The 26,718-nt window shown below is 45.8% G+C and overlaps 1 protein-coding gene across 1 annotated transcript; it reads left to right on the top strand.

The window, feature by feature from the left end:
• Positions 1–972: 972 nt before the first annotated feature.
• COPG1 (COPI coat complex subunit gamma 1) lies at positions 973–26,431 on the top strand. The gene is made up of 24 exons (XM_081097301.1): positions 973–1,102; positions 2,036–2,088; positions 2,539–2,619; positions 2,878–2,949; positions 3,133–3,212; positions 4,451–4,526; positions 4,779–4,871; positions 5,307–5,393; positions 6,520–6,677; positions 6,772–6,905; positions 8,735–8,802; positions 9,063–9,251; positions 10,181–10,276; positions 13,144–13,387; positions 14,226–14,301; positions 15,350–15,453; positions 15,900–16,025; positions 16,339–16,407; positions 20,114–20,256; positions 20,596–20,767; positions 21,349–21,446; positions 23,246–23,384; positions 23,663–23,761; positions 25,974–26,431. Exons 1-24 carry the CDS (start codon positions 1,066–1,068, stop codon positions 26,102–26,104), a joined length of 2,625 nt encoding a protein of 874 aa, XP_080953427.1. The 5' UTR covers positions 973–1,065; the 3' UTR covers positions 26,105–26,431.
• Positions 26,432–26,718: the final 287 nt, after the last annotated feature.

Below are 26,718 nucleotides of genomic sequence, written 5' to 3'. Positions count from 1 at the left end.
CCTATCATCACCACCTTCACCTGCAGGCCTGTGCCCCAACATCTGGCCACTCCTCTCCGCTCAGCGGGCTCCTTCTCCTCCCCAGTCAGGCCGGTGCCAGGCGTCGCAGCGCTCAGTCATCCTGACTCGGCTTTGTGGTAGTCAATTTGGCACGAGGGCACTTTCGGTCCTTACCTTGGCATCGAGGTGTGCCGCCCAAGGGAGATAAACCCTGGGTTATGTTTCATTCTCCCCATTTCCCATTTCTTCTCGTCCCCAGCGCTAGGGGGCGTATCTAACAGGCTCCCGATAAATACCCCAAGTATTTAAAAAGCACATTTAAGTTTCTATGCTGATCTTTTACTTTGGCTAGATCCCTGAATTTACAAAACAATTTGCACCAGAAACAGACGTGATAGGAGGTGGGCAGAGGTAAATTATAAAAGCAAGTTCATGCACTAATTCATTCAACAAGAGTTTACTGAGCACCTGCTATATGCCGCAGCAGTGAATAAAAGACAACAAAAGCAAGAAATTAAAAATAGTGTGTGAGATGGTTATTCTAGCTAGGGAGAGAAACCAGGCCAGGGCAGAAGGCTGAAAGTGAGCAGTGGCTAGAGAGGCCTCCCTAAGGGGATAACACGTAACATTAATTGGGGGTCTACCGCGGGCCAGTGTGCTAGGCGACTCACTTCCCAAAGCCCGTTTAAATTCACGCCACGACGCAATGGCGCAGGGACCCCTCCTCCTCCTATTGTACAGATAAGGTGGGAGTAAAGTGCAGACCTGGGGTGCCCGTCGGCTCCGAGTCTAAGGCCTCGGCCGCGTCACCCCTCGCCCCAAACCCCCTACGCCTCCCCGGCAGCCCAAGCCCCTTCCGGACAGGACCAGGGTTAAAGCCCGACTAGGCGGGGCGGTCGGCACCTGCGCATGCGTAGAGCGCGGAGTGCGCCTGCGCAGAACGCAGGGCGGCGCGCAGGGCTACGTGGCCGGCGGAAGTGCTGTGTGAAAACGCCATCGGAGCACCGCTGGTCGCCGCGCCGGTCCAGCACCAGGTTACTGCTTTGCGCCCCCTCCGGCGCCACCATGCTGAAGAAATTCGACAAGAAAGACGAGGAATCGGGTGAGGGGGCCCAGGCTTAAAGCTAGGCCTGAGGAAAGCTGGACCATCGCGTAGGCTCTCAGCATCCTCCCTGGGAGCCCTCCTTCGGGGCTTCTGTCTGACCCGAGGCCGAGGCCCCATGAGGGGCAGGGGTTCGTGCAAAGGTCCACAACTGGTCAATGGCGAGCCTCGGAGAGCCAGCGCATGCTCCATTGCCCCGCATTCGTTAGATCGGACCGCTGTTCGCTGGGTGACCTTGGGCGGGTCACGCGCCTCTCTGGGCCTCAGTTTCCGCATCTGTCAGGGGAGTAGCAGATGCTCTTTTGTCCCTTTTCCCGTCCGATCTCTTGGGATTCGCCAGCACTGAGTTGGTGCTGGCAAACGGGGGCGTTATCTGTGGGGCCAGTGTCCTGCGGCGAAGAACCCGGACTCATTCATTTGTTCAGCGAACGTCTTGAGCACTTACTGCAGGCCGGGCACTTAACTGTGTCCTGACACTGCAGTGGAAGTGAGACACTTGCTGCCTCTGCTGCGGATGTTAGAACGGTCACAGGCATCACGGAGGCGAGAGACATAAACCAAACAATAATAAAGCATGTAGTTAATGACAAACGTGACAGCTCCTGTGCAGACACCCTAGTTAGTCACTGGGAGATGGTGGTCCTCACACACAGTAGGGGTCAGTTAAGTACCTTTTGCATTAATGAATGCGAGACGAGACACTGTGAGAGACACAGGACAACTGTGCCAGGGCAGCTGAGTGACTAAGTGGTACAGGGCAACCCTTGCAGGAGGGTGGTATGATTTACGTGCAGGTTGTAGAGCTTTGATTGCCATTCGCAGGAGTTTGGACTTGACTAGGTAGACAGTAGGGTCCTATGTCCCTTCTCTATGGGAGAGTTTTGAAATTCAGGGTCACAGCTTGTGCTCAGCCTTCTCTGTTCTCTGATCTAGGTGGAGGTTCCAACCCATTCCAGCACCTTGAGAAGAGTGCGGTGCTCCAGGAGGCAAGTGTCATTTGTTCCACTCTTTGAGCATCATGTTCAGATGGATTTGATTGATATGCGAGCACATTCAAAGTGCTGATTTAAAGAACCAATAGGGGAGAAAGAAACTTGTTCCTGGAAAGACAGGAAAACTTCTTCCTGGAGAGAGTTCAGTATGCTTACATTTTTGTTGTTCTGCATTTCTCTTTCTATTTAACAAGCATTTACTACTACCCGTTAGTCAATAAGTGAGTATATTCCTAACTAATGTTGAAATTAAGGAAGATTTCAGGAGTTGTTACTAGATGAATTAAAGAAGTAAAAGCCAAAACTCTTTCCTATTGAAAATAAGCTTATCCAAGCAACTGTGTTTATTGACTCTGGGACTTCTCAGCCTTTGAATGTGCTTGATGGGAAATGGAAGGAAATATACTGGACTAGAAAGTAATATCCTTGGTCACTTCTTTTTAGGCCCGTGTATTTAATGAAACTCCCATCAACCCTCGGAAATGTGCCCACATTCTCACCAAGATCCTTTACCTCATAAATCAGGTAACGGGGAGGCTTAGAGGTGGAGAAAACAGTGTTGGGAGATGTTGGGGTACTAAGTCCAGTAGCCCTTAGGCTCTTCAACAGCCCATGAGTGGTTGTAGCCAGTGGCCCAGCTCTGGATCCCTCAGCTTCCAATTCTGATGTGTTGCCTTTGGTGGAGCCTCTGAGGGCTCTGAGGACTTGGCTTGGGCTGATCCAGCTGCAAGAGCCTTCTGGCTCCTCCATCCCAAGCTGATACTTCTTTTTTGATTAAAACAGGGGGAGCACCTGGGGACCACTGAAGCAACTGAGGCCTTTTTCGCCATGACCAAGCTCTTTCAGTCCAACGATGTAAGTGCCACACCCCCAGCTTTCCTTGAGGGGGGGAAAGCCTGGAGTTTCGTGTAGTCTGCACTTGATCTTAGCCAAAAGGCCGAGAAGCGATCAGTTTCGTGTAGTCTGGACTTTTCTTTTTCTAACGCTGGCTCTCATGCTGGGCTAGGAGTCATAGGGCTCTTTCCATCTCTTTCCCAGCCCACCCTTCGTCGAATGTGCTACTTGACCATCAAGGAGATGTCTAGCATTGCAGAGGATGTCATCATCGTCACCAGTAGGTAAGTCTTGGGTCTGTGGATGGTTCCTCTGATGGGTTCTATTGATACAGAGACCATTTTTTCTCGTATATACTAGACAATGAAACTTTAAAAATATATATATATATATATATATATATATATATATATATTGATTTCAGAGAGGAAGGGAGAGAGAGAGTGAGAGACATCAATGATGAGAGAGAATCATTGATTGGCTGCTACCTGCACGGCCCCTACTGGGGATTGAGCCCAAAACCCCAGGCATGTGCCCTTGACTGAAATCGAACCCAGGACCTTTCAGTCCATAGGCAGATGCTCTAACCACTGAGACAAACCAGCTAGGGCTAGACAATGAAATTTTTGATTGACATACTTTTAGGCGCCCTTTCATCTTCTCATTCCTTTATCCTTCATTTACTGCTGCCCACCCCATGGCAGCCTCCAGAGTATGCTGTTCCCCTTTTAATTCTCTGGCCTTAGCTCGGGCACAAACTCTTCCTTCCCTTAGATTTCTCTTAGTCACCTAGCCAGCCTGGAATTCTCACAATGACTGTAGTGAGTACCAAGAGAGAACACAAGAAAAATGGACATAGAGAATACAAGAGGTATACAAATAGGCTTCCTTATTAAGTACTGGTTTCTACATTAGGCTGAGTGATACAGGGGACAGATGTGACTAAGGTATATCCCTGCCCTTAAGATCTAGGGCTCAGTTCTCTTATTTATTCTTGTCACAGTTTTTTTGGGAGGGTATAGAAGGGGATGTCATATATTTATTTGAGGGTTCATTTAGAAGATATCTGTTGACTGTCTATCAGTCCCTGTGATTAGCTCTGGGACTGGAGCAGCAAACAAGACAGACATGGCCTCTGCACTCAGAGAATTCACAGAGAAATAACCAGGCAGTCAGGTTGTTCAGATAGGATATAGTATGGGACAATGATAGGCTGTGAGAGCAGACCAAAAAGGCACCCGCTTTGAATTGGGGTCAGGAAAGGCCTCCTAGAAGAACTGAACAGAGTCCTGAAGGAGGAATAAGATAGCAGAGGTGGAGGTGCTGGGGTGAGGAGTTTTCCAGGCTAAGGAAACAGCATACACAAATGCCTGGAGCGGAGAGATCACATGGCCTATTTGGGGACTTTTTTGTTTAGAGTTCATGCTTGATGGTAATGGCAGTCGGAAGCCTCGGAAATGTTTTAGTAAAAGCAGGGGAGTGATCTGGTCAGTTTTGAGTTTTCTGCCTTCTCCCCCTGCAGCCTGACAAAGGACATGACTGGGAAAGAAGACAATTACCGAGGCCCAGCCGTGCGAGCCCTCTGCCAGATCACGGATGTGAGTCTGCTGCCACTGTCCAGCCATCTGTCCTTTCCCTGCTTTTCAGTCAAGGTTCACTTTCATCCTTTGCATGCTTTAGGTTGTCCCTGCCTCTTGGGCAAAGCACTGAGCCAGATGATGAGGGTTGGAGTCCGTAGTAAACATGTTTGCTTCCTCCTCGCCTCATTTCTCCACCCCCTGTCACCTGCACTCCTGAAAGTGACTAAGGATTGATTGGGTCCCCTCCTGCCCCACTCCTTGTCCCCACAGAGCACCATGCTGCAGGCTATCGAGCGCTACATGAAACAGGCTATCGTGGACAAGGTGCCCAGTGTCTCCAGCTCTGCCCTGGTGTCTTCTCTGGTGTGTAACTGCATCCGGGACCCTGCAGGGCCAGGGGTTGGGTTGGGTTGGAGGAGGACAGGATATATTCTAAAGAAAATATTAGAATTGCTTTCCAGTAGATAATAAAAAGTGCTTCTGTATCCCCCCATCTGAGAGTCCCACTTACCTTCTTAGTGAAAAGTGCCAGGGAATTCTGGGTTGATTGAGAAGGGGCCAGTTGAAGAGCCTGGTCCATCCTTTGGGGTGACCTATTATAGGAGTTAAAGCCTAGGAGAGTGAGGGTGGGAGCTGTCCTATGCTTGTGCACCATCTCAGAAGACCAAGACAATGGAGACGTCCTGGGCTTTGTCTGAGGGAAGAACCAGGGCCCGGCTGAACTGTAAGCCAGGCCCAGCAGATGTGACGGGAGAGCCTCTTGACTTCCTGCCCCTTAATGTGCCCCTTTGCCCACAGCACCTGTTGAAGTGCAGCTTTGACGTGGTCAAGCGCTGGGTGAATGAGGCCCAGGAGGCGGCATCAAGTGATAACATCATGGTCCAGGTGAGGTGTGAGCGGAGCAGTGGCTTTAAATTATTTAGGCCGATGGCATGGCACTGGCGAGTCAGAATGGACTCTCACCTCAGACATCCTGGTGGCCCCTAGCCAGAGCAGGATTTAATCCTTTTGTCACTGGATTATGGGGAGATTTGAGGGGTTTTGTAGAGGGGGGCTTGGGCTAGAGATTACTTACCACCTGGTGCCAAAATATTAAAGTATTTTGATAAAGTTTTGGGGTATGAACTGTAGCCAACCTGGCCCAGGCAGGCAGAGGGCCTTCGCGACCTGGGTTTGTCAGTGATGCATATAAATATCTTCGTGGGACTGTTGTCTACGTAACTCTTCTTTAGTGATGTAGGCCAGGGAGTCCTTTTATCTCTGTGGGTCTCAGTTTGCTTGTCTATAAAATGGAAATGAAAGTTTCTGCCTCACTAAGCTGTTAGGATAAAATGAGACAACATCTATAAATATCTGACACACCTGGTGCATACCTGTACAGTCTCGGTGTATTTTTCTCTTCTCTTTCTCTTCACCCTTTGCACTGATTCTCATCTCCCAGGGTCATCTCAAAACACTTCCCAGGGTCAGAGAAACTTCTTAGCACTGGAACGCCACTCTGATAAGGAAACAGAAAAGAGCAGAAGGGATAGGAAATAACTTTGTACACCATACATCTCTAAGATGGAATCCCTGGATTTCAGGTCCTCTAGATCTTTGCCAGTACCAGCCATTAGTCCTTGGGCAAGTCATTGGTCTAACAATATCTTCCTACTTATCTACCTATGTGCATGCTCAGGGCCCAGCTCCCTCCTCTGTCTAAAGACACTGGGTTTCTTCCCATTCTTTCACTTCTGTGGCGTCTGTTGTCCCCTTCACATCTGTACTCAATGATGCCTGTCAGAGCCCTGGCCAGAACCGGGGCCAGGAACAATAACTACAGATATACTCATATACACTGTGTCAGGAGTGTCTATACAGTCCATTTGGAGGACTTGTCACAGCCATTATGATGCTCATTTTAAAATGAGAAGGCTGAAGCCCAGAGAGATGCAGTGGCCTGCCCCAGGCCACACACTCGTAGACCTAGGCTTCACATGTTTGTACTCAGCTGCTATCTTCTGTCCTCTAGTACCATGCACTGGGGCTCCTATACCATGTACGTAAGAATGACCGCCTGGCTGTCAGTAAAATGATTAGCAAGTTTACACGGCACGGCCTCAAGTCTCCCTTTGCCTACTGCATGATGATCCGGGTGGCCAGCAAGCAGCTGGAGGAGGAGGACAGCAGGTAATGGCTCTTGTCTCCCCTCACTAGATGATGCCTCATGAAACCTACCGTGCTGGGCCATTTCCAAATCTGTACTGCCTATGTTCTTTTGTAGCCGTGACAGCCCACTGTTTGACTTCATCGAGAGCTGCTTACGCAACAAGCATGAGATGGTGGTCTACGAGGCTGCCTCGGCCATTGTCAATCTGCCAGGCTGCAGTGCCAAAGAGCTGGCCCCAGCTGTGTCAGGTTACCAGGCATTCCTTCACTCGGCTTCACACATTTGTACCTGCTGGGAACTAGGCCCTGGGCTGGGGGTCAGGGGAAGAAAGAAAATGCCCTTGAATAGGCCACAGTCTAATGTTAAGAAAAGGAATTAGTACCCAGTAGGCACCTGCTCTGTGCTAGGTACTCTACTGGGGCCTCTCACATGTGTCATCTTTGGGGGATGGTGTGCATTTAGTTCCATCTTACCACTAAAGAGACTGGGGCTCTGGTAAGTGCCATAGGTGAGGTTCAAATCTGCTCTGCACCTGTCGGGCTGGCCAGCCATGCAAGAGGGCCTGGTGGAGGAAACCAGGAATTATGAAACCAGTGCATACTTCCTAAGTGCTGAGCTGTCTCAGGTAAAGAAGAAAGCAATTCAGAGGGCAGGGCCTGATAGCTACTAAGTGGCTCTGCCCCTTAGCAACTGAGTGAGCCTGGGCAAATCATCCGTCTTCTCCATGCTTCATCTTCTCTGGAATGTGGATAGTAATTGTGCCTGTTACATAAGATTACAGTAGGCAGTAAATTTGTGTGATCTATACAAATGGCTTGGAAAAGTGCTTAGCACCATGGTGACCACGGGAAAGTGTTCTTTGCTGTTATTAAGGAGAATCCACCTGCCTTGAATTGTTCATTGCTTTATTTTTACAGGTCACGGTGCTAGGTGTTGCAATCTCACTGTATATAAGAATGCACATGTGATGTGCTAAGTAGTTGGTACTGGAAACTTGGTATATTAAGAGTTTAGAAAAGGAGATGTTGCTAGGATTGCTAAACACAGATTCAGAGAGGGGGAGAGTATTCTAGAAGGACGAACCCAATGAAAGTCAAGATGTTATGGCTGGAGAGTTTGAGTGCAACCTTTTTGGAATGAATGGACCTGTTTTTCTGATCACCATAATAATGTTATAACCTGGCCAGGCAGATGGATGGGGTTCATGTTTGGAGAGAGAAGTCTCTTTCTTCTTGGAGACGAAAATAGAAGAACCAAAGGAAGTTATTCACTGATTTAAGTATTCAGTCATTCATTCTTATTGTATTCCCCATATTTCCAGAATAATGAAACACATAAATAGGATAGAGCCTTCAAAATAAAGCCAAGTAATAGAAAAGAACATGGTTACCTCAGAAAACAGCAGTCATATTTACTACTACCTCGAGTGCAGAATTGAGCCCTGAACTTCCTGACACCTAAGGCACAGGAAGGGATATGCTGCCTGACATGCACCTGCTAGTAGAGGAACCAAGGCCGTTGTTTAAGCCAGGAGTGAGGAAGTTCTGTATGTGCTTCAGGAGAAAGGAATGGAGTTCTACTTCACAGGGGTTCACAGCTCAGACTTCATTCAGGTGCAGGCAGTCCTCGATTTCAGTCCTGGTTCTGCCATTTACTTACTCCTAACCTAGAGTTACTTTAGTTGCTTTATCCCTTTGTGCCTCAGCCTCCTTACTGTTAAATGGGGATAACCATAGCTGCTTCATAAGGTTGTGGGGAATCAATAAGACAAGGCATGGCAGCTCCCCAGCACAGTGCCTGGCACACAGCAGGTGCTCAGTAAACAGCCACTCTCATCATTCATGGGATCCATTGGGCTCTCGAGTTCATAGTAAGGCCTCTGTGCTCATGGCTCAAGTACCCAGGGAGAGAACTCACTTCCTTGGTTGAGGTGGGGGTGCCAGCAGGGTTTGAACAGCCTCAGAGCCCTTGCATGCCCTCGATGCCCTATTCCTGCCCTCTCCTGGAGGCCTACCTGGATTTTTCCAGCTGCCCAGCAGTGAGAGCAGCCTGACACATGGCATCTGTCTCCCCACAGTGCTCCAGCTTTTCTGCAGCTCACCCAAGGCCGCTCTCCGCTATGCCGCTGTCCGTACCCTCAATAAGGTAAGGCTCCAAGACAGGCAGAAGAGGGGACCTGGCCTTCTGAGAGGGTCACGGGAGGTAACCTGATCCAGCTGGAGGTATTTCCATATCCCTGACCTTACCTGGATGTATGTAGCCCTAGTCACAGTCACTTTCTACCAGTTGGTGACATGAGTTCATCCAAATGAGCTCTGACCAGACCAAACCCATCTAGTGGGATGACAAGTCCTATTTTTTTTTATCTCTTGTCCTTGTCTTCTTTATCTTTCCTCCCAAAATAGGTTGCCATGAAGCATCCGTCAGCAGTGACAGCCTGTAATCTAGACCTAGAGAACCTTGTCACAGATTCGAATCGCAGCATTGCCACGCTAGCCATCACCACTCTGCTCAAGACTGGCAGCGAGAGCAGCATCGACCGCCTCATGAAGCAGATCTCCTCTTTCATGTCAGAGATCTCAGATGAATTCAAGGTACCCAGGGCACCTAGGGAACACCCACAGTCCCCAGAATCAGGAAGATGGTCTGTGTTCCCACTCCATGTTCCCTAGCCACTGGGCCAGGATTGACCTGAGGGAATGTTCAGGCTTGAGGATTCAGTGGAGAAGGCTAGTACATAACCCTTCACGGGGTTTGGCCTTGGGAGATGCGCACAGTCCTGCCTCTGGTGTTTGTCTACACTGTTTCTTTGTATAGCCAGTTGACAGGACATTGTGTGAGGACCGAGGGAGTAAATGCTGTCAAGGATGATGCTTTTTTCCAGTTTGGGTTGATGGTGGGGCCATTGATTGGTTTGGGGAAGAAGAGAGAAAGTTATGTCTTAGGTGAAGGAGAAGGTAGTGATGTGTTGTGTTTGTGGGCACCAGGTGGAGTTATCTGGTAGACATTTAGAAACACTGAGCTCGGACAAGAGACAAAGATCTGAGCGTCAGTGGCATAGAAGATGTAGTTAAAACTATGGGAGGAGATAAGATTGCTGAAGGGATTATGAGAGAAGAGAAGAGGAGAGGAGACAGAATACCCAAAGAGGAATCAGAAAAGCTGATTGGGGGAATATCAAAGGAATGGGGGTGAGGAGGCAATAGGAAGAGAAGCAGGACAAGTGAGATGGAGAGGGGGCTCATAGACTTACCATGAGGTCTGAGTAGCATAGCAGAGTTTGGGGTCCTGTGTATGGGTCTGGGACTGTTGGGACTGTTCTGCCTGCTATCCTGCCCTGGATGGGTTCAGGGATTGCATGTCCCCTGAGGGTGGGTGGGGGGTGGAGTTCCTTGTTTCCCTGCCCTGTGTCACATCCCAGGTCTGGCCTTGCTTAAGGAAGGACTTCATTAGCAATTAGTGAACTAAGTAACTCCACCCTGGTGGCAGGAGGCTTCTGCTTATGCATGTCTGTTTGACTCAGGTGGTAGTCGTCCAGGCCATCAGTGCCCTGTGTCAGAAGTATCCTCGCAAACATGCTGTCCTCATGAACTTCCTGTTTTCCATGCTGCGGGAAGAGGTAAGAGTAGGACGCATGCAGGGCATGCCAGGGCTCCTGGTGCTGGGAGCAACTTGGCTGCTGCCTCCATGTCATTTGGGTGAACCCAGATCAAACTGTTAACTGGGTAGATTTCCTGGTTCCTGTGGCCCTTTAAACTCCTCGTGAACCAACAGATAAACGTGTAGCAATTACTAGTAATTACAGTAATAACTATAAAGACTCAGTACCCTGACTTTAAACAGTAGATGCCCTGAGGCAATGCTTGTGCAGATAATGGAAAATGTGTTTTCTACTGGTAGCTAGTGTAGAAGCATTCTGGACCATTCCAGGAACTCCATGCGGTGGTTTCTTGTGAAACCTATGCTAATATTGTGACATTGTTCTCTTCGTTCTGACATGAATTAGTGATTTACTTACCCCACCTTTCTTGGATGTCTCAACAAAGCAGTTAATTCAGAGGAGCAGAAGCAAAGTGTTTGTGGAGTAGATTTGGTCCCCAGATATTTGGTGCTCCTTGGCCCCAGCCCCAGAGTGGCCCTTGGACCGAGGAGTAGAGGAGCCATTGCCTTAGGTGTCTTTGGGGTTCCCAAAGGTATTGGAAGGGAGGAGAACACTAACGCTTAGGGAGCCGTTAGCTAATGGACCCAGCACTTTGGAGACACTACACAGTGTGCCCAATCTTGTGATCCTCATAACAGGCCTTGTCCATGGACATTATTTTCTCCCTTTAAAAATCAGGGATTTGCCCTAACTGGTTTGGCTCAGTGGATAGAGCGTCAGACTGCGGACTGAAGGGTCCCAGGTTCGATTCCAGTCAAGGGCATATACCTTGGTTGTGGGCACATCCCCAGTAGGGAGTGTGCAGGAGGCAGCTAAATTGATGTTTCTCTCTCATCAATGTTTCTAACTCTCTATCCCTCTCTCTTTCTCTCTGTAAAAAATGAATAAAATATATTTAAAAGAATAAAAAATAAAAATCAGAGATTTGACTCAGAGAAGTGAAGTAACCTGCCTCTGGTCACTTGACCAATACATGTCTAAGCCCCTATCTGTCTGACTAAAAAGCCCATGATTTTCTCCCGGATCTCCTTTTTCCTAGAAGAATTCATGGGTCCATATAAAGTTGACTGTAAGACCTTCACTTATCAGGTTGCAGCACTTAGACAGGGAGACCTTGTCTTCTAGAAATGAGTCTGTTTCTAGCTTTCTGCAGAGAGGCTTGTCATTCTCTAGTTAGAGCAGCTGCCAGCACAGTCTGGATGCACCTACTCTTAGCTTGCTGCTCACCAGGCTGACGGACTAGCCTATAGAGGTGATAACGAAATAGTGCTTGAAGGGTTACAGAGTACGTACTCATATGACAACCTTATTGAACTGTACAAATGCATTTATTTATTCTTCAAAATAACTCTGAGGTAAACACTCTGGTGGTCCTTATTATGAAGGAGTGTGAGGCTCAGGGAAGGTTAGCGGCTCAGCCATAAAACAAACTCATCTGAGAACAGGGGCCTGATTTGATCCACAGGTAAGTTTTACTTAGATTGTAAAAGCTTTAAACATTTCAGATTAGTAGCCGTTATTAAAAAATCAGGAAAACACTGCCACCATCACCGTAACAGATTTCCAGTTTTGCCCAAAAAACTTGTCAGATCTGGCAGTAATGCGGGGCTGAGTGGTGATTTCCTTTTTTAGATGGGACAGGCACTGGCTTTTGCCCCTCCATTCCCATTTAGTCTGCTTCATGTTGCCAGGTTGCATTCCTAGCATCTGTAGGCATCTCATTTGCCATCTTTGTCATTAAAGTCTTTAACTAGCAGAACATGGATTTGATCAAGGATCTTCTGATTCCCCACTGCCCCATTTTGCCTTTTTTAAAAAAATTGTGGTTAAACTATGCATGACAAAATTTACTATCTTAACTGTTTTTAAGTGTACAGATCAGTATTAAATATATTCAAATTGTTGTGCAACATCTCTTTTTCATCTTGTAAAACTGAAACTCTACCCATTAAATAGCAACGCCTCATTTTCTGCCCCCCAGCCTCTGGCAACCACCATTCTACTTTCTCTATGAATTTGACTTCATATAAGTGGAATCAAGTAATATTTGTCATTTTGTGACTGACTTATTTCATTGAGCATAATGTCCTCAAGGTTATACCACATTGTAGCATGTGTCAGAATTGTCTTTGTTTTTTTTTTAAAGACATATCTTTTTTAAAAAAAAATTATTGATTAGAGAGAGGGAGAGAGAGAAACATCGATTTGTTGTTCCACTCATTTATGCATTCATTGGTTGATCTTGTATGTGCCCTGACGGGGGATCCAACCCTCAACCTTGGCATATTGGGACGATGCTCTAACCAACTGAGCTCCCTGGCCAGGGCTAGAATTTTCTTACTTTTTAAGGCTGAATAATATTCCATTGTATATATAGACCACATTTTTTTATTCATTCATCTGTCAATGGACGCCTGGATTGCTTCTACCTCTTGGCTATTGTAATTAATGCTGCTATGAACATGGGTATACAAACATTTCTTCAAGACCCTGCTTTCAGTTATTTTGGGTATATGCCCAGAAGTGGAACTGGGATAATATGGCAAGTCTGTTTTCTTTAATTTTTTTGAGGAACCACCACACTGTTTGCCATAGCATCTGTACCACCCATTTTGCCTTTTATGTCAAAGTTAGGAAGAAAGTAAGACTCAACATGTTTCAATTAAACCAAATACGGTTAGAACTGGAAAGGCCCCAGTAAACATTCAGTCCAGGTCTTTTATTTTACACAAAAAGATTGTTTTTGATCCTGGTTAGGCTCCGAGCCTCACAGCTCATTCTGGAGCCAGCAGCCTCCTTGATCATCTTGACCCTTCCCACTGCAGGGTGGCTTTGAGTATAAGCGGGCCATTGTGGACTGCATCATCAGCATCATTGAGGAGAACTCAGAGAGCAAGGAGACAGGACTGTCACACCTGTGTGAATTCATCGAGGACTGCGAATTCACTGTGTTGGCCACCCGCATCCTACATCTCCTGGGCCAGGAGGGGCCCAAGACCAACAACCCCTCCAAGTACATTCGCTTTATCTATAACCGAGTGGTCTTGGAGCATGAGGAGGTCCGGGCAGGTAGGTCTGAGATAGGGCTGAACTTTGACTCTTAGCTTGTCTTAAGTAGACTGCTCTTACAAAGGGACCTGAGCCCCCAGTGGGGACAGGGCACTTGGTGTTTTGGGCTCACAAACTCAGTTTTTTATAATATTGTAGAAGAACCTTAGATGTTTAGAGGTCATCTAGTTGAATGGTTTTTAATCTATTTGTTTTATTGATTTTTTTCACTTTATATTCGTGTTTAACTTTATTTCTTTTTTCTAACAATAGCTTTGAGATATAATTCACATACCATAAAATTCCTCTTTTAAATAAATGTAATTTATTGTGCAATCATTACAGTGGGGCCTTGACTTCGAGTTTAATTTGTTCCGAGACCGAGCTCATTAAGGAGCTCGTTAACTCAAATTACTCTATCAACTCAATGCAAAAAATCAGCCGAGAGACAGCTGATATCTCAAAAAACTCGTTAGTCGGGACACTCGTAAGTCAAGGCCCCACTGTATATTATTCATTTTAATTTACTACTTTTTTCTCCTCATGCCCACTGGATAGATTTTTCTGTTTTAGCAATTGGTAATCATGAAGTAATTGTTCATTTTCTCATTGATGTTGATCTAGTGTTTAACTGAATTAGGCCATTTGGATACATAAGCTGAGAAGCCTGACATTGGCCAGCTCCTGGGACCTCATCATCGTTAATGCTGAAAATGGCTCCTGGAACCCTAGATTGGGACTGGCTTCTCAATGAAATAGATGAGGAAATTGAGGCTGGGTGGTGCCAAGATTCCCCCAGAGCCACTTATTGTGTTGGCTCTGGTGTATCAGGTATACTTTATGTGCTTCATAAACACAGGTGCTGTGAGTGCTCTGGCCAAGTTTGGAGCCCAGAATGAAGAGATGTTACCCAGTATCTTGGTGTTGCTGAAGAGGTGAGTCTGTGCCTGAGGGCCCTGATGGATGACAGAGTTCCCTCAGGCTCAGGCAACTTTCCTTTGTCTCTTTAACTGTAAAGGGGAGGGGTGATAAATTATACAACTATGGATTGTAGGGGAAAATAGATGGCGTAGAAGAGCATGAAAAACAATATACAAAAATGCCTTTACCCAGATGTGAGCATTGTTCATTTGAGTTATTAAAAAAAGAAGAACTTTACTGAGATACAATTTGTGAACCTTATAATTTACCCATTAAAAATGTGTAATATGATGGTTTTTATTCACAGAGTTGTATAACCATCACCACAATTTAAGTTTAAAAAGATTATCTTCCCCAAATAAATCCTGTATCCATTAGTTATCATTCTCCACTTTCTCTAACACCCCCACCACCATCAGCCCTAGACAACCACTAATCTACTGTCTATATCTATGGATGTGCCTATTCTGGATATTTCATATAAATGCTATCATACAATTTATGGTCTTTTATGTGTCTGGGCTCTTCAAAATGTTTTCAAGGTTCATCCATGTTGCAGGGTAGACCAGTACTTCATTCCTTTTTATTGACTAATATTTCATTGTTTTGGCTATACCACATTTTATTTATCCATTCATCAGTTCGTGGACATCTGGTTGTTTCTACTTTTTGTCTCCTGTGAATAATGCTCCCATGAACATTCCTATGCAAATTTTTGTGTGGACATATGTTTTCAGTTCTACTGAGGATATAACGAGGAGTGAAATTACAGGGTCATACTAATTTTTTTTTTTTTTTTACATATGCTCTTGAATACAGGAGATTCATTGCCTCCCTCCTGGGTTGGCTTTTGGAAGAGAATCCAGGGACTATGAATATGGTCACCCCCTGATAATTAGTTAGAGTTTTGTGGGTCCCTTCATGGCTTTGATGGCTAGATACCACATCTGGGACTGTGCTCTCAGAGCTTGAAGAGACCGGCTTCCTCTCACCACTCTGATAAAGCTTTCAGTACCCATCCTGTCACCCCTTATTCAGACGTGCCTTGTGTTCTGGCTGCAGGTGTGTGATGGATGATGACAATGAAGTCAGGGACCGAGCCACCTTCTATCTCAATGTCCTGGAACAGAAGCAGAAGGCCCTCAATGCGAGCTACATCCTAAATGGTGAGCCTTTCCTGCTCTGTCTTTGATCCCCTCCCAGAGCTGTGACCCTTTTCATTACTCTGAGCTGGGCAGGGATAATCGGAGGCACGAATTTCCTAAACTTCCATGGCAACTTCATGGTATGCCTCTGAGCCCAGTAGACCTCGGGTCATGTGGTTTACCCAATGTGGGTGGAAACAGCCCAGTGAATTGAAACACTAGTCATTAATTTAAAAAACAGTTTGTATAGTGCTTTATTGTTTACCAGTCCCTGCTGTATGTATATTTATTCCCTACACCAATCCTATCAAGGAGGGTTTGGATGAAGAAGTAGAGGCTCAGAGAGTTAAGTGGCTTTCTCAGGGTCATACAACCCCGATCCCAGGGCCTGTTTTCCATGGGGGATTCCTGGTGCTCATTCTGTCATTCCTTCCAAGCAGAGTGACCTCTCTCTCACTGGCCTCTAGGTTTGACCGTGTCCATCCCTGGTTTGGAGAGGGCTCTACAGCAGTATACTCTAGAACCATCAGAAAAACCTTTTGACCTCAAGTCTGTGCCCCTGGCCACCGCACCCATGGCAGAGCAAAGAACAGGTGAGTAACACCTATACTCCTTTCAGAGGCCCTCAGGTTCAGGCCTTCATTGGAGGGTCTGCATTGGCCATGAAGCCACTAAACCTAACCAGGATGGATGGGGTTGTGCTGGGAGGAGGGAATAATCCTTTTTGTGTCTGGCTCCAGGAAATGGACACACACGCACACACACATACACGCACACTTGCTCTCTTTCTCACATGTTTAATACTACACTCTCAGAAAATTGTAATCCCTAAATAACAGCACTGTGCTCAACACCACAGTGCCCCATTAGTGCAGTTGTTGATCACCATTGTATTTGCTCCTGCAGAAAGCACCCCCATCACAGCAGTTAAGCAGCCTGAGAAAGTGGCAGCTACCCGGCAGGAGATCTTCCAGGGTGAGTAACAGTACTCGGTGGAGCTCTTAGGAGCAGGGCTCAGTCTCCTCAGCTTTGGAGTAGTTGTCCTCCTCCGGGAATTCAGAGTAAGAACGGTCGTTTATTGGGTCTGTCCTGATGCTGAGCCCTGAGAGTATTTTGACAGTACATTTGATCCTCATGTGGAGGATATTAGGTCCACTTGGAATCTGAGGAATTGGAGTTTCGGAGAGAGTAATTCCCAAGGTTGCACAGCAAGCAGGTGAAGGAGCTGACATTAAGGTCCAAATAAAACTGGCTTAGAGCTGCCTCTCAGCCTTGGTTCTGAAGCCTCAAATGGCTGGAACCCAGGCCAGTTCAGGATGTTTGATTCAGAACAGTTGGGATTTTAAGATGGGTACTTTTTCTTAGGTTCCAGATGTGTTCAGTCTAAGTTGTATTGTAACATTTTAAGTATTTATCTATTTCTCTGGTCTTGCATTAAGGGACAAGGCTATGTATCTAATTGCCAGACCATTTTATCCATTGAATTCCTACCTTCAGGGACTAGCACATATCCCTCTTCCTTTGTGTAGCCCTCACTGTTCTCCTAAGCTCTTCTTTCTGATCACTTCTGTTCTGCCTCTTCTGTTTTAAATAGTTCTGTGTGGTTGTATACACAGCACTTAGCACAGTGCCTGCCTTCCTCAGAGTAGATCGTTATTGTTGAACTGCATTAAATCCCCTCTTTCCCAGTCCGTTTCAGAATCCTGTCTCCTGTCACCTTTCAGATTCAGGAAAGCTAGGATCCTGCTCTAACTGGGATCACTTTTTTTTTTATTGACTTGAGAGAGAGAGAAAGGGAGACCTCGATATGAAAGGAAAACATTGCTCAGTTGCCTCCCCTAAGTGCCTTGATCAGGAATCGAACTCATCACCTTTTGATGTATGGAACAATGCTCCAACCGAGTACCCTGCCAGGGCTGGGATCACTCCTAACTCAAAACATTTCCTTCTGTATTAGTTCCCTCATGCTGCTGTCTCAAATCACCACACTCTTAGTGGTTTAATATAACACAAATATATTATCATACAGTTCTAGGGTCAGAAGTCCAAAATGAGTTTTGTGTTGGCAATACTGAGCTCCCTCTGGATGCTCCAGGGGAAAATCGTTTCCTAGATGTTTTTACTTTCTGGAGTCCTCCTGTATTCCTTTCGTAGTGACTCCTTCCTCCATCTTCAAAGTCATCAGCATAGTCTCTTCAAAGCCGTCTGACTCAGGCCACCAACTGCCTCCCTCTCATAAGGACCCTTGTGATTACATTTGAGCCCACAGCTAATCCAAGATAATCTCCCCATCTCAAGATCCACCTTAATTTTATCTGCAAAGTCCCTTTTACCATGTGACAAAACATATTCATAGGTTCTGGAATTAGCATGTGAGCATCTTGGGGGTGGGGGCGATCATTCTGTCACACCTTCCAAGGAAGATTCCTTCTAAGCCTCTTAGAAGTTATCAATTCCATTTTTAATAATCTTCCAAATATAACATTTATTAGTCACATGTTAAGTTACAGAAACTTTGCTATATCTTGACACTTACTTTCTCATTTATCATCACAAAAACCCTGTGAGAAAGATTATTGTATCTATTTTATTGATGAAGACACTGAAACTCAGAAACATTGACTGATAGCTAGAAGCAAAATCCCCCAGGTAGTAAGTACCAGTTCTAGAACCTTGAGGCCCAGGGAAATGAATTCCCATAGAAACACATTTGGTGTCTGATGATCATGATAGCCTAAAAGTTCCTCCTAATATGTAAGCTGACTGTTTCTGGGTATCTAGTAAGGCCTATCCCTAAACCCCACTGCCAAGTTCCAGCAGTGGGCTGGATCCTATTGCCTGCACATTTGTTAGAGAATGTCTTTTAGGCTGCAGGGGACTGAAGCAATCACGTAGACTCTTTGTGGTGAGGAGGAAGCAAAATAATAACAATAATGCCTACTTTCTGTCTCTATCCCTGAAATAGAATTGAGTACCTACTAAGTACAGGAAAAAATATCAGATCCCTGGCCGCAGGGTACAATTCCTGTCCTTAAGGAGTTCAATTAATTTGGAAAGATAAGTTGAAGTCTTAGAGTAGTGGTCTTCAAATATAATTAGATATAATTAATCTGAGGAACTTGCTAGAAATTCAGGTTCCTGGGTCCCAAACCCAGAGATTCTGATAAAGCATTTTTGGGATGGGCCCAGGAATTGGAGTTTTGTTTTTTTGTTGTTTTTTTTAAAAATATATTTTTATTGATTTCAGAGAGGAAGAGAGAGAGAGAAAAACATCAATGATGACAGAGAATCATTGATTGGCTGCCTCCTGCACCCCCCACACTGGGGATCGAGTCCGCAACCCAGGCATGTACCCCGACCACGAATCGAACCATGACCTCCTGGTTCATAGGTCAATGCTCAGCCTTGAGCCACGCCATTTGGGCCAGGAATCAGAGTTTTGTTTGTTGTTGTTTTTAAATATATTTTATTGATTTTTTACAGAGAAGAAGGGAGAGGGCTAGAGAGCTAGAAACATCGATGAGAGAGAAACGTCAATCAGCTGCCTCCTGCACACCCCCACTGGGGATGTGCCCGCAACCAAGGCACATGCCCCTGACCGGAATCGAACCTGGGACCCTTCAGTCCGCAGGCCGATGCTCCATCCACTGAGCCAAACCAGCCAGGGCAGGAATCAGAGTTTTTAACAAGCTCCTGGGTAATTCTGACATAGGTGATCCGTGACCATAGTTTGAAGAGTCCTGCCTCTGATGTAGAATGGGGAAGAGAGCAGCAGCTTGAGCCATCATAGGCAGGCATCCTGTGCAGATGCCGCATTCACCTGGACAGGCCAGGGTGGGTTCCATAGGCTGGGCTTTACCATATGCCCATAGACCACCCTGATTGGGTTTTCTGCAACACTGAATCTGAAACATCTTTTTTTTTTTTAATTGATTTCAGAGAGGAAGGGAGAGAGAGAGAGAAACATCAGTGATGAGAGAGCATCATTGACTGGCTCACTTCTGCATGCCCCCTACTGGGGGGATCCACCTGCAACCCGGGCATGTGCCCTGGCTGGAATCAAACCTGGGACCCTTTAGTCCTCAGGCGGAGGCTCCACCCACTGAGCCAAACCAGCTAGGGCAGAATCTGAAACATCTTTTTTTTTTAAATGCATTTTTTAATTATAGTTAACCTACAATATTAGACTAGTTTCAGGTGTACAGTGAAACATTTTTTATTGGCCATTTGTCTTAACTGACAAATGTATAGGATCAGATTCTGTAGCTATAACAGCATTCATCTAATACTCTTAGTACTTTCCTACTTTCATCTTCTTTTAAGAATCTTTGATGAGCTTCTAAAGTTGAAGGGATTGGGGGGGGCGGGGGGCGGGTCTCCAAATGGATTTTGCCTAGAACATTGAGGTCTCCTAGTCAGTTTGTTGCTTCTGAGATCTTTTGTGGGACCAAGGGGAGGGGAGTATTCATGGTGGGTGGTACAACTGAGCAAAGCTAGGGAGATGAGAAAGTATGTCAGTATATTTAGGAAATAGGAAATAGTTGTGTGTACATCTCCACCCATCTCAGTAGGATGAAAGACCTTAAGAATTGGGCATGAGCATTTATTAGAAACCATCACAAGTAAGTTATTCTGGGAATTGAGAAGCTGAGTAAACGTGTGTGTGGCCTGTGTTTTTCAGAGCAGTTGGCAGCAGTGCCAGAATTCCAGGGGCTGGGGCCCCTCTTCAAGTCCTCGCCTGAGCCTGTGGCCCTCACTGAGTCAGAGACAGAGTATGTCATCCACTGCACCAAACACACCTTCACCCACCACATGGTGTTCCAGGTGAGCAGAGAGGACTGAAGATCTGCTAAAGCCTCGTGAGACCATGCAGTGGTCCCAGATTTGATGGGTCCTGTAGGGTAATGGCTTCCCCATACTGAGTTGGTTGGGACCCAACTTGATGACTGGGTCTGTCACCAACTGGTGTGTCTCTTGCACCCTTGACCCAGAACCTTTCTGGCTCCTGAATGTCAGCATAGAGACAAGGAACCTAAGCAGGGTTACTGGGATGGGAGTCAGCTTGGCCCCTGAGTGAGAGGTAGAATCTCCTGGCTTTTCTGCTGCATCAGGGCTTAGACCTAGAGCAGTGTCTAAGTGACCCCTTCTTCCTTCCTAATCCAGTTTGACTGCACAAACACACTCAATGACCAGACCTTGGAGAATGTCACAGTGCAGATGGAGCCCACTGAGGGCTATGAGGTGCTCTGTTATGTGCCCGCCTGGACCCTACCCTACAATCAGCCTGGAACCTGCTACACACTGGTGGCACTACCCAAGGAAGACCCCACAGCTGGTGAGCCCCCCTCCAGATACCAACCTGGCCTCAGGGTCAGAATGGGATGGGCAGCTAGTGTGCTGACCATTTATCTCTTATTACAGCTTCAACTCCTTGATTTCAGTCCTGAGAAGAAGAATGGCTAAGTCTGGGTGCTTTAAATTTCCTCCTCATAGAGGCCCATTCATAGATGAAGGAAACAGACTGGGGTTAAGTGGCTTATCTAAGTTCAAATAGCTGATAAGAGGCCAAAACCATGTCTTTCTGGTCCTCAAACCAGTATCCTTACATTATACCATGAAAGAGTAAAGACAGGCTCAAACACTGAAACATTCCCAAGGAAGCCATCAGCTTCTTTTTCCAGGCCTGCTTTCCCCTTCTCCCTTCCCCACAAAGGGACTCCTCAAACTCATGACTTAACTCTCCTGCCCTTCAACAAGGTGGTGCCTTCTGTCCAGATTTGTGGGGTTGGATAGCATGTTGCCACTACTGATAACGTGGCAAAGGCCTCGAGAGCTGGCTGTGGCCACCTCCCCTATGGAGAAGCTCATCCCTGTATTGACTAGGGACATCCTCACCACAGCCTTTCTTTCTCACAGTGGCCTGCACATTCAGCTGCATGATGAAGTTCACTGTAAAGGATTGTGATCCCACCACTGGGGAGACTGACGATGAAGGCTATGAAGATGAATATGTGGTAAGAAGCTAGAGTCAGGAGGCTGTTAGTGCCTGAGCTGAGAATAACTCCCCCCAGAAGCTGACAACCAGACTTGAAGCATTTTCTTGCTGTTTTGAGCTTTACAGCTCTCTTTGAAAGAAACTGTTTTTTACAGAGAAGAAGGGAGAGAGACAGAGAGTTAGAAATATCGATGGGAGAGAAACATCGATCAGCCGCCTCCTGCACATCTCCTACTGGGGATGTGCCCGCAACCCAGGTACATGCCCTTGACCGGAATTGAACCTGGGACCTTTCAGTCCGCAAGCCGACGCTCTATCCACTGAGCCAAACCGGTTTCGGCAAGAAACTGTTTTTAACGTGAAAAAAATGCATGCTCATGTGTAAAAAAAACTTGGAAAATATAAAAACAAAGTCCAAACAAACATTACCCATAGACTTTAAAATATTCTTTTTTTTTTTAAATATATATTTTATTGATTTTTACAGAGAGGAAGGGAGAGAGAGATAGAGAGTTAGAAACATCGATGAGAGAGAAACATCGATCAGCTGCCTCCTGCACACCCCCCACTGGGGATGTGCCCGCAACCCAGGCACGTGCCCTTGACCGGAATCGAACCCGGGACCCCCCAGTCCGCAGGCCGACGCTCTATCCACTGAGCCAAACCGGTTTTCGGCTAAAATATTCTTATATAGCTATGTCATAACTCACTTGATTCCTTTAATTTGGGATTCCACATTTTTACTGTTTATAAATGCTGCATTAAATATCCCTTTGGATACAAATTTTCAGATTATTTCTGTAGGATAGATTCTGGGCAGTAGAATAATTGGGTCAAAGGGTAAGCATGATTTTAAGACTTTTCCATTTATATTATAAATTGTTTTCTAGAGAAATTGGATGAGTTTGTATCTGCTAGCTAGTCCTTTTATACACTGAAACGGCCCTTCCAATTCTACCTTTCTGAGCTAGAATGGAATCTTTCTGGGCTTTGACCATGGAGCAGTGGCTCAGTACCACCTGATTATAGACCATGATGCTCACTCAGTTTGGGAATGGAGATTGTTGAAGTTCCTTATAACTAGAGGGCCTGTCACTGTGGAATACAATTGGCATCACTGTTTGTTGTGTTGTATCATCTTAGAGTCATTGTTGAGGAAGGGCCTTTCCTGAGCCAGCAATGACCCAGTGGGCAGGAACTGCCCGAGACCAAGTGAGCTTCCTGGGAGAGCTGGGTCTGACATTGCTTTTGCTGTAGGAGCTGAGTCCTACTTAAGCACACCTTAAACATCTGCAAGAATAGGGCTTAGTGAAGATCTGTTGGATGGATGAATGGGAAGTCTTTTTGTACATTTAGTCCAAGGTGCGGGGGATAATTATGTGTCCTGTTCAGGGACACAGCTAAGATGGACGCATGGATCAGGCCCAGAGGACACAGCTGAAGTAATGGGGAGTACCTCCTGAGTGTTAGGGGCGACACTCAGACCTCTATGTGCGCTCTCCTATACAGTCCCTGGATCTTTGAGGCACTGATTCTAGGCAGGCTTCAAAAGGGATTTGATCTTGGCAGCTAACACCCTCAGGTGAGCACTTGGGTCAGGGCATTTTCCAGGGGAATACTTGGCTGTGAGGACTTTGAGGACAGGTACCTGGTCAGGTTGCTGTGTATCCCCAGAGCCTAGCAGTGTTCAGCACCTAGGAAGTAACTGCTCAATGTGTTGCAGGAAGAGTGAGCAGTGAGTTCAGAGCAGAGGCCCAGTGCGGAGCAAGGACTCTCCACTGGAGGTGTGGACCTAACTTTTAACTCCCATCTCCCCAGCTGGAAGACCTGGAAGTCACTGTAGCTGACCACATCCAAAAGGTCATGAAGCTAAACTTCGAAGCAGCCTGGGAGGAGGTGGGGGATGAGTTTGAGAAGGAGGAAACCTTCACCTTGTCTACCACCAAGACATTGGAAGGTAAAGTCCTTGCTACTGTTGAAGTACTCCTCACATTCGCTCCCTGCTCCTCTGCCCCCAGGGGTCAGAGCCATCTCTGCAGCACATATTTCAGATGCCACTTTATTAAAAGCCCTTCAGAGTAGGGGTAGGGGATGGGGAAGCTGTGGTGGCACAAGGGGGAGACCAGTTACGTGGCTTAACTAATACAAAATAGTATTGAATGGAAACTAATTGAAAATGAAATTAAAAAATAAAAAAGGTATGTGGCTTAATGATACTAGCATTTCTCCCTACAGAGGCTGTGGGAAATATTGTGAAATTCCTGGGAATGCACCCTTGTGAGAGGTCAGACAAAGTGCCGGATAACAAGAACACCCACACATTACTCCTGGCCGGTAAGCAGCATTTCCAGTCGGGAAGGGCATGGGTATCTTGTAGCTTGGATGCCACTGCATGTAGCCTGGGCTGTGGGCTCCCACTGCAATCACAGGGACGAAAAATTCATGGTGTTGAAAATTCACAAAGTAATAAAAGACCTGCAGTGAAAAGTCTGCATCCCAACCTTTGCTGCCAGTCTTCCAGTTCCCTTCCAACAGGCAACCATTGTTACTATTACAAACAATACCAGTATATCCTTCCAGTGATTTTATGGATATAAAAGCTAATATGTACATATTTCTCTTTTTAATTCAAATGTTTATGTGCAAATGGTTTTACTTCATATATATATATATTATTGATTTCAGAGAGGAAAGAAGAGAGAGAAACATCAATAATAAGAGATAGTCATTGATTGGCTGCCTCCTGTATGCCCCCTACTGGGGATCAAGCCTGCAACCCGAGCATGTGCCCTTGACTGGAATCAAACCCGGGACCCTTCAGTCTGCAGGCTGACATTCTATCCACTGAGCCAAACCAGCTAGGGCCAAATGGTTTTGCTTTTTACTTAACAGTGCATCTTGGAAATCTTCCCTATCATTACCGTTTTCTCATTTTCTTTTTCAGATTATGGTAAAATATACACAAAATAAAATTTACCATTTTATCCATTTTTAGGTGTACAGTCCAGTGGCATTAAGTGCATTCATATTATTGTGCAGTTATCACCATCCATCTTCAGAACTTTTTTATCTTTCCACACTGAGTCCTCATTCTTTTTTGTAGCTGCCTCGAATTCCATTATGTGGACATACCATATTTTATAGAACCAGCCTATATTGATGAATATTTAGAATGTTCCGCCCTAACTGGTTTGGCTCGGTGGATGGACGTCAGCCTGCGGACTGAAAGGTCCCAGGTTCGATTCCGGTCAAGGGCATGTGCCTTGGTTATGGGCACATCCCCAGTGGGGAGTGTGCAGGAGGCAGCTGATCGATGTTTCTCTCTCGTCAATGTTTCTAGCTCTCTATCTCACTCCCTTCCTCTCTGTAGGAAATCAATAAAAATATATTAAAAAAAAAAAAAAAAAGAATGTTCCAGTCTTTTGCTATTACACTGCTAAAGTGAATAACACACATGCATATGTGTATACCCACATACTTTATTTGGCTTGTGTGCACTGACATCAAAGTGCATTTCTCATTTTGATAAATATTTCCAGTTACCTTTCCTAGAAATTGTATGCCTTTCATTCCACACTCTGATGCAGTGTGTTATCAAACCTTATGACCTTTGCCAGTCTGGATGGAAAATGGTATCTTGGTGTAGTTTTATTTTACATTTCTTGTATATTGAATGACATTAAGCTTCTTCTCAACTGTGAAGTACCATTTATTTATTTCCTGTTTTGTGAATCATTTTCATATTATTTGCCTAATTTTCTAATAGGAATGGGATTTTAAGCATTCATCATGGAAATATTTTTAAAAAAATAGAATAGTGTAATGAATATCTATGTGCTCATCTTCTAGCTTCAACAACTATAGCATCTATATCCCTACCATTGTTTCCCCCCGAGTATTGTAAAGCAGATTACAAATATATCATGTATGTAAATCTTCCCGTATCACTATGTTCCTCTAATGATCCTTTTTTTAAGGGGGGCGGGGTGGGGAGCACGGTGGATAATACAATTATCACACCTAAAACAATGAGTAAAAGGAAATTGGAGATTTTTTTTTTTTTTCTGAGTGTTTATAAACAGTAGCTCTGCTTCAGTGCCCTGTCACAGTTGACAGCCCCAAGCCCATGTTTCCGGCCACAGTGAAGCAACCCAGTCCCCTGGGTCTTCAGACACCTGCTCTGCGGTTTTGTCATGGCGGGGCTGTCCCTTCCTCTGTGCTCTTAGATTCAGCCAACATATGTGAGAGCCTCTGTGATACCAGGTACACCCTTATACGTCCACTAATTCATTTGGTCTTGACAGAAACTTAAAATATGGTTAGTGTTATTTCCTCCACTTTCTGGTTGAGGATACTATAGCTCAGAGAGGTTAAAGTGATGTGTGCAAGGTGTCACTCAGGCATTTCAGTCCAGTTCTCCTGGTCCCAAGCCTACTCCCACTTCACTACCCGAGGCGGCCTTGATCAGTTGCTACAAATGCCACCTCAGCATAGCCTCTGCAGCCCCCTCTGCCTTACACACCTGTGTTTCTCTCTCACCTTCTAGGTGTCTTCCGGGGTGGTCATGACATCCTTGTGCGCTCCCGGCTGCTGCTTTTGGACACAGTTACAATGCAGGTGACAGCCAGAAGTTCAGAGGAGCTGCCAGTAGACATCATCTTGGCATCTGTTGGCTGAGGTCCTACTCCCGCTTTGCCCCCAACACTACGCAGAAGTTGCACCTTCCTCATGTATCCAGTGGAAACTCCATCCTAAGCTTCTGTATTCAAAAACAGTTAGGAATCATTGGGGTGGGTTTTTTTATTTTACTTTTGCCCCAGGACTGTTAGGGGTAACGTGTTGTTTTGTTTTTTTTTAAGGATCATTTTAGTAGTTTATCCTAGAACTTGCTGCCCTGCCTGCCAGGGAAGGATATCACAAATTAATAAAATGCTTGCATCTCTTGAATTTATCCCCAAAGAAACCAGCTTATCCCTATAAATAAATCAGTATGTATTTATTGAATGACAGCTACTTCTTGCTGACCCATGCTTAGGGGCTCCACCTTTCCCTTCTAGGCCTCCCCACCACCAAGAACACCTATTCTGGCCTCTTTGCATCCACAGACCTTTGGCTGCTGTTCTTACCATGAGGCAGGACCCTCTCTTACTCATCTCTGTCCAGGCCCCACACTCGGGAGCAGGAGCAGTGCAGGTTTGCTGAGGGAATGACAGCAGCTGACAGGCTTTGAGCTCAAGCCCTTATTTTTGCATTTTCACAACCACCTTCTCTTTCTGCATAATGGACGGAGG

Source organism: Myotis nattereri (assembly GCF_964212035.1).
Source record: "Myotis nattereri genome assembly, chromosome: 8".
Classification (NCBI taxonomy): domain Eukaryota; kingdom Metazoa; phylum Chordata; class Mammalia; order Chiroptera; family Vespertilionidae; genus Myotis; species Myotis nattereri.
The sequence above is the reverse complement of the archived record's forward strand: the minus strand, read 5'-3'. Positions and strand labels throughout refer to the sequence as shown.